This window comes from Pieris rapae, chromosome 5 (assembly GCF_905147795.1).
Source record: "Pieris rapae chromosome 5, ilPieRapa1.1, whole genome shotgun sequence".
Taxonomy (NCBI): domain Eukaryota; kingdom Metazoa; phylum Arthropoda; class Insecta; order Lepidoptera; family Pieridae; genus Pieris; species Pieris rapae.
The window spans coordinates 11,208,361-11,216,665 of NC_059513.1; the positions used below are offsets into that span (position 1 = coordinate 11,208,361).

Below are 8,305 nucleotides of genomic sequence, written 5' to 3' on the forward strand. Positions count from 1 at the left end.
TTTATCAGCGAGAATAATGTTTATCTTTATTTATCGTGTAATGAATTAGTAGTGCATCTAGAATAATATTTTATATAAACGAATAAAGTTAAGTTTCAATTTCCCTTGAACAAACTAATGTCTCAATACAAGATAAGAAGATAATGTAAAACAATTTCAGTCCAGACACATTTCAGACGTAAATGCACATTGAAAATACGTATACGTATAGATACGTTCATCCCGTCCGTCTGCCCGTCAAATTGAGACATGAAATTGAACTGAGGGCAGGACGTCACGCGACTAATGAATATTTTATCACGTTACCGGGAATCGAAGCCGCATTCCAAACGTTTATCGATATTTATGACAGGCGCGAGGGAGCCTCTGGCACCTCACCACATAGAGGCCTCGCTGACATAGCTATGTTATTTAATTACAGCATAAATTATGCTGCAACCTTTTGCTCTGTATGCGATCTATCTGTGTAAACCTTTTCAATAATTCCTTATTATTGTATTTGATTTTTTTTTATTATTATTCTGCACATTTATTTAAAATACTTCATTAACAAGGCTAAACGTTCGTCTTTAACTGAAACCAGAGTAGAACTATTCCCAATTTGTTTTACTGGAACTTCTTTGTTTATGCAAATCCTTAGGTTTGCCGATTGCTGACTTTGAGATTTAAATATCTAAATTTTCGATTGTATGGGGTACAGTAATCTTCCCCAAGGATAAATAAAATGATTATCACACGGTAGAGGGCTGTCGTTCATTTCACGGCTCTTGACTCACTCGTAGGAATGCAGCGCAGACTTGCAATTTGAATAATTTACAATTATCTGCCACGTAGGGGACGAGCCTAGTACACGTTTACTTTAAACCATATTACATATTGTGTTATTTCATATAATTCAATTATCTTTTTAGTTCTTCAAAACCTAACTTTCTTTCAGAATTTAATTGTCACAAATGATATTGTTATATTTGAGTAATTTTTCCCAATTAATACCTAATTCGCGTTGAATATTTCTCATAGAAACGTTTCCAAAAACTAATTCTTGAAACTAGCTCAGTCTCCATTTTGGTCTGTCGATCTATTTGAAGATATCGTCTACTGTCCCTCGATATTGGATACCATTTCTCAGGAAGAAGGCCAGTTGCAGAAGGCGTGGGATCACTAAAACAGTAAATTCGAGTGAAAAGTCTGAATTGAAATGTAAGTAAACACTCGGATAAAAAACGTGGGGGAGTGGGGATTGACTGCCAAAATAAGAAGTTGAAAATTAATGCGAACTGACCCATACTTAGCGAAGTTGGTCCATAGTGTAGTAATTCGGTCAATCATAAGCTGGTCGTCTGAGGAGGTATCTCCGAGCACAGTGGACTGGTAGATGTACCCGACCTCGTCTGCGTGCATGGCGCCTCCAGTGTTTAGATTATTAATAATTTGGTGCAAGTTTCTTCCTCCATAATATGTAAAAACATAGTAGTAGATCTAGAAAATAAAATTTTGGTTTCTTCCTTCATTTTAAGGTAACATTTATTAATTATATCATTGTATGTAATTACTAAGTGAATTACCTCATCAGAACCGTAGTTCAAAAATCTCTCCATTTGTCTAAGTAGTGGGTAACTAAAAACAATGTCCGAAGTGAAATTCACAATATTTTCTCTGAGTTGCGAGCTTACTTTATCAACTTTGTAGAATCTCTTTACTTCAGCTACACTAATCTCCATTTCCGTTTCATTTAAATGAAACGCTTTAGACAAAAACTCCTCAAACATGTCGTATGCATCGAAGTAGGTATCAGGATATTTGGCATAAACGAAGTTATATTCATCTTTTGTGTGTCCAATTAAAAATCGTCTGTTCTTAACTTTAGGCACTGTATTCAGCGAATAATCCGTAATTATGTTTTCCACTCCTTCAAACTTGGGCTCGAGACATGGAGTATATTGATATTGAATACTGACTGATGCCTTAACCACATCTATGGGATTCTTCTTTGCTAGAAATTTGAGGGCTTCATCTACGTCATCGGTTACATATCCTAACTTTCGAGCGATAATTGAGGGTAGAGTATTATTGACAGGTAAGACACTATATGGGTATAATGATGTTCCGCTCTGTAATATGACTCGTTGGAATAGTTCGTATGGCTGAGAGTGAACTTGGTGGTCCACCGATATGGCTCCACTACTGTGTCCAAAAAGCGTGATCTTATTTACGTCACCGCCAAAATATTCTATGTTATCTTTTATCCAACGAATCGCAAGTGTCTGATCCTTTAACCCGGTATTTCCGGGCACTTCTCTCGTCCCAGGGCACAAAAAGCCATATGGGCCAAGTCTATAATTAAAGACTACATAGATCACACCGTACCGCACTAGATGTTGCGGTCCATAGAGAGTGTTGTTGACGAATTTCCCGGCAAAGCCGAACATGAACCTGCCTCCAAAGATATAAACCATAACTGGAAGTTTTTCTCCCCCTCGTGGTACATAAATATTCAGGTTGAGGCAATCTAATGTACCACCTAAACTATTTGATAAATCGTCATATTGAGGACAATTTTTACCATTATCAGTGGCTTCAAAAATTCCATCGTATACTGTATACGGATCTGCTACCTGTAAAAAGCAAAATTTCTACAAGACTTCAGACGATTGCAGTACATTTGTAGGTATATTATAATATTTATTATATAATATCGATATGTTTTTTTAACACATAATCTTCACATATCATTATTTAACATATGGTTTTATTTAATTCTATTTTATTAATTTAAACAAATTGTACATATATTCATTCTAATATAGCTAATAACTAACCTTAAAATTTAATAATTAAAATATTTTATTAATATATATTTCTATATTTGATTTTCAGATTATTATTCGTACACGATACTGATGGACTGGTCTTGATAAAATTGACATCATTAGTTAAACGAAAAATTATTTAGTATTAATTCAAATATTGCATGACGCACTTATTGCATTATGTACTCGTATTAGTATTATTATACAAGTATGACTTACCCCGAAAGGATTATCTGTTCTAACTTTCCCATACGGTATTCCGAAAAACATGTCATAGTCACCATCCGAGGAGTGCAAACCTCGCACCCAACCATTTTTCGTCAACACGAGAGGCCTGGTATAATGATGATAAGCTTTCTCCCAGACACACACCAATACAGGAACTAAGAGAAATTTTAATGTAAAAACACAGCTGTTTTCACTCAACATATCGGAATTTACTCTACATTAAGAAATAAATGAAATACTAGCTGTTTCCTGCGTTTATTTAGATAAAAATTAATATCTCGGTTATAAAAAAGGCCATCACAAATAATGCATTATTTTAGAACAAAATTTATTATCACATAAAAATTTAACCTTAAAATACATTAATACCATACTATATATAGGTTCCATACGTAAGGTAGTTCTTTCGATAGCTAGTTTAACTCAACAAACAAACCTATAATCTGTATAATATTATTAAATAATAAATGTTTCAGTTAATTATATTATTGTCACGACTTTTGCGGAGCACGGCGCCAATAAATGCATTTATTAAGTTTGTTACTTTTATTTTTATTAAAATCTTTATTTAATTGCAATCTATTTATTTATTTAATTATCTTATTAATTTTCAAATCAGATGTTTCCCCAACAGAACTGATAGAATACTATATTTATATGAAACATTTTAAACATTGTGGTTACGCAGTTTCAACATTTTAACAATGATTATTACTTTTTGTTACCTTTGTTTATTGCGACATCTAATCTAGTCAAAGAAAACATATTTTCCAGAAATGCAGTGGTCATAACACCAGTGCATCGTGATTTCGCGTTTAAAATGATATAATTAGATAATTATTGAAGATTTCAGGTACACCGATAATTATACTGCTGAATCAGTACGATATCGATCCGTCGACTTACAACAAACAGTACAATCAGGTAATTACTCGCTCTTCACTGAGTTTTTAATTTCGATTGGAGTGATGGATGTACTCTACGAGGTAACATCTGGGAATTATTTGAAAATGATTTTATTCAAAAAACCCTTATATTTTTCATTATCAATCATGCCAACGTTCGTTTGGCTTAGCCACCTTAAAACGATTTTTTGTAGGTATTTAAATATTATTAAAAAAAAATTTCAATGATTTTGATAGTTTTAATTAGTTGTATTTATTTGGTTGTCTATTTCATTAATCTAATTTAATTGACAGGCAAGTTATACCTCACATTGAATTTTTTTATGATCTCAATACTGTGTTTATTATTTGTCATTTTTTTTACGAATAAGATATCCGTAGATTAGATAAGAATAAAACACATTGGAAAAAGCGGGATGATATAAATCTAGAGTAGAGATGAGGTGTCATCGGTAAGACGAATGTCTCGCCGACTTTGAACACATTTCGATACCGGTCTCCGATGATGTATGTATTTGATGAGAAGACGCGGCGCTCTCTCAAATGTTGTTAGCAAACTTTACAATAACTACATTTACTAGCTGTCACTAGTAGAAAGTTACATTCGCTGCGTTTAAATTACGTTACGCTGTTATTATTATTATTGAAATAAATTTAAGACAAGCAGTCAGACCAACGAGAATAGCACCTACATAAGGACACAGGGATTTTAAGGAATTCACCCGAAGAAAGGAAGGTAGGTTATTGTCTAATACATTTCATTCTCTTTGTAGGTATTTTTTATTTAATACTTTTTAGTGTACTTTGATTATTTTTATTAAAGTATATATTTACATATATATATAAATCATACCAGATAAATATAACATTTTGCTTTACCGCTGGCACTAATGACTTCCAATGACCAGCCAGAGGCTACCTCTGGCGAACACTAAATCCCGCAGGTGGAAAACTTGGTGACTCTTTGACACTTCTCGCAATAACTTACTTCTAAAGAAGTTCAGAAACTCGGACATGACATCTTTGTAATTCAATGACTTTGTTCGTGTGGCTACGATAATGTTTTTATTGGACTGCTGTGGATGTGGAGGACATGAGTATCATAAATAAATTCATTCAAATTCCAGAATCGACTCCAAAATCCTACGATTATTTAACGTATTGTACAATATTTTTTTTTAATGTTTTAGTCTTTATTTAAAGCATTACAGAATCCTAGGTTGCTTACGAAGCACAGAAGAGCAAAAGCACCAAGTTTAATATTCAATTCAGTGTCTTAGTAGTAACTAGAGCATTGTGGCGAAATTTCGCTCACGGTATGTAACGTTGCGAACACCTAACTACTTTATGTCTGTCTAGACCCAAGCACCTCGCGCCGCTGGGCTCCATTCTTCATTGGTTTCGCGGACGCGCTTTTATTAACTTTATATTCAGTTATATTAACCAAGGAATATGTAAAGATGGTCTCTAATATTAAAAAAATATTATTATTTGCGCCATTTTCTTGTCTTAAATATTAGTTTACTCAAATCGTTGATGCATATTTTCATTAGAGTAATTATATTAATATTATTCTAAATTTCTATTAATAACACTTGAATTGAGTAGATTTCTTCGTTGATTGAGATTATTTTTTTAAATTATTTTGTATTTTTAAACTTATATTAATACAATATCTAATACGTAACAGAGTGGTGCCCTAGAGACGGAAAGAGAAGCAGGGAAAGGCAAAAGAGGAAAATAAGAGTCAATCCGAGGTGGCTCAGATGCATGGTGTTTGCAGTAGTGGGGGGATTGCATTAGGCCTGCCCGTCGCTCGCAGAGTCTACCGCAGGTGCACGTAATGCTGCATCTCCTTAGTATTACAACTGTTTAAAGCTTCTTATAAATTGATATAAATAATGATTGGAATCTTTAATTACATTGCTAATGAAAATTATTATTTAAGCATAAAAAACACTTAAGATTAAGACTTAAATAGCTTGGTTCATCACAAAGTAACAGTGCTCAGACAATAAATATAAAATATTATGATACCTACAAAATTCTTGTTGCCCCGGAGTTTGACTTGAATTTGATGACAGCCAGGTGTATGCCATTTCTCGCTCACAGTCCATCTGTTCGGGAGGGGCAATGCTATCTGTTTACCTATCGTATCTTTATTAAAATACGTTTTCAAATGTCAAATTGTGCACGTGCTCTAAGTCCGTGTTTTGTTTAAGCTAAAAAGTCGATAACCCATCTTCTGCTACATTAATTAAAACTTGTGTACGTAACTGAAAGCACAGCACATAAATGGAAGAGTTATAAAATCTATTAAAATAAACTAGACTTACCTTTTGTTTTGTATCTGAAACTTTGAGTCATTCAATGGGCCCCAGCCCATAGAGCATATCAACCAAAAATTCGTTTCGGAATCCGTGAATTATTATAAGTAATACTAACTAGAGACACATTTATTTGGTACCTGAAGCGTCTCACAAAAACCCGCAAACGATGCGATGCCTCTGGCTGTGACAGCTCTGCGCTATTTCTTCGTTCTCAGGTATAAGATTTAAGTGGGCACTTTTGATACTTAATCACTGCGTATCAGACATACAATATTATGTTTCATATTTAAAATAATACTGATTGCAAAATTAATAGCTCGCGAAAAATGTTTCATGTGTGGGTTCTAAATTTATGTTTAATCATCCTAATTTGCTGAAGTTCAGTATCCTTCTCCAGTAACACCCTAAAAGAATATGTTATAGTATTGTCTTTTATTAATGATGTTGATGTTGTTATTTAAAAATTCCTCGTTTCTCGACCTCCCCGTAGGAAACGCTGCTTTCCGCTTTAAAAAAAAACAAAACCTGGAGTACTGGGACCTTTATTATTTACGAATCATGATATTTAAGTGCTTGGTTCAATTAAATTCAAGTGTCTGCCCCCCTCGAAATCACAAAACGTAGCTCAGACTTCAAATTATGGTCAGTTTTAGAGGACAAGGTCTGCTTTAAACGACACGGCGACATCGAGTCTCTGAAGCAATCTTAGGAGTAAGCAGTGGCGAAATTTCCCTTGGAAATAGTGCCTAGTAAATCCATACATTGGTATCCAAACAGATTAAAGGCTTTTATTTTTGCTGAGACTTTAATAAATGTGTAGTGTAGGTATAAAATATAATATTATTACATTACATACTTCATTTTAAAAAATGCACATTCATTTTTTAAGTGACGATATGGCTGGACTAGGAATATTGCAAAATTTACTTTGCGCATTTCATTATTTGTCTCAAACCATTTTTGATAGATCCATCTGCCAACCAATCGACGGATCGGTGTATGTGGATAGGCCTTTATATGAAAATGACAGTTCAACTGTGCCAATATCCTATCTTAAGATTTTAACTTACACCAGTGTTTTAAATACTTAATTAAAAAGCTATTTGATATTTTTTAAACATAGACATGTATATTTTAATATTATTTGTATGGTGTTATTTACTTGAATTGCTTTAGATTGATTATCAAATATGTGTAAAGAGCGAAGAGATTGCATTCTATCCGTCGACAATAATGGATTGTCTCCGTAGGGTTTGGTTATTGGGATGCAGATAGGAGATCGATCGTCTGTCACGGTCTAAAATTAGATTGTTTTCAATCTGAGATTGTTGAGTTATTATTGGACTCGGGCGTAACTTGAGCATTCCAACTTTCGTATTCAATTATCTAATCGAAATAAATGATTAAGAATTCAAGAATGACTTTTAACAAGTACTAGTTACCGTTTGAGTTGGAAAGAAGGAGAAAGTTTCATTAAACAATGAATATTTATAGAGAATCAGCGCGCGTTAACGACGCTACCTTTATTCGGCGAAATATGTTTATTTGTGTTTTGAGCTAACTTTGGGGAAAGCTGAGAGTCGGCAAGTTGAGGTTTTGCGTTATGCGAGCGATTTGCGTCCCTACTGTCTTCAAAATACAGGTGATAGCCGCCTCAAGATTGAAGTCGGAAAGCCGCCGGGTACAATAAATAAATAGTTGTAGATAGAAAGTTGTTTCTTCTTTGCCCCTGAGCCGGTTTCACCTACAATTCTTGCCTCCCGCATTACTGGCACTTTTTATTTCGGATAGTTGGTGAGTTTGGATCATTAATTTCGAGTTAGGCCTCTTTTCGCAACTGATTTCAACGTAATCGCTGAAGTTCAGAGATCACAACTATTGGTCTTCTTGTCGCCTACGATTCATTTTGCAAAATCACAAATAAAGAAATTGTTTACTATGTGTGTTGTTTTGAGAAGGTATAAAATATATTTCTAATTAAGTGGCAATGATCAGATTATCAGTGGGTTGCGTCCTGATAATAAACTATCGG

At 33.9% G+C, this 8,305-nt stretch overlaps 1 protein-coding gene across 2 annotated transcripts; it reads right to left on the reverse strand.

Annotated features, from left to right (window-relative positions):
- LOC111003533 (bile salt-activated lipase-like) lies at positions 1–3,231 on the reverse strand. 2 transcript variants are annotated; one of them, XM_045628474.1, is made up of 4 exons: positions 3,030–3,231; positions 1,566–2,615; positions 1,289–1,479; positions 1–1,161 (listed from the first exon to the last, which is right to left on the reverse strand). In XM_045628474.1, exons 1-4 carry the CDS (start codon positions 3,078–3,080, stop codon positions 987–989), a joined length of 1,467 nt encoding a protein of 488 aa, XP_045484430.1. In that variant the 5' UTR covers positions 3,081–3,231; the 3' UTR covers positions 1–986. The 2 variants fall into 2 exon arrangements, with proteins under 2 accessions (XP_045484430.1, XP_045484429.1); XM_045628473.1 differs by having other exon boundaries at positions 1,283–1,479.
- Positions 3,232–8,305: the final 5,074 nt, after the last annotated feature.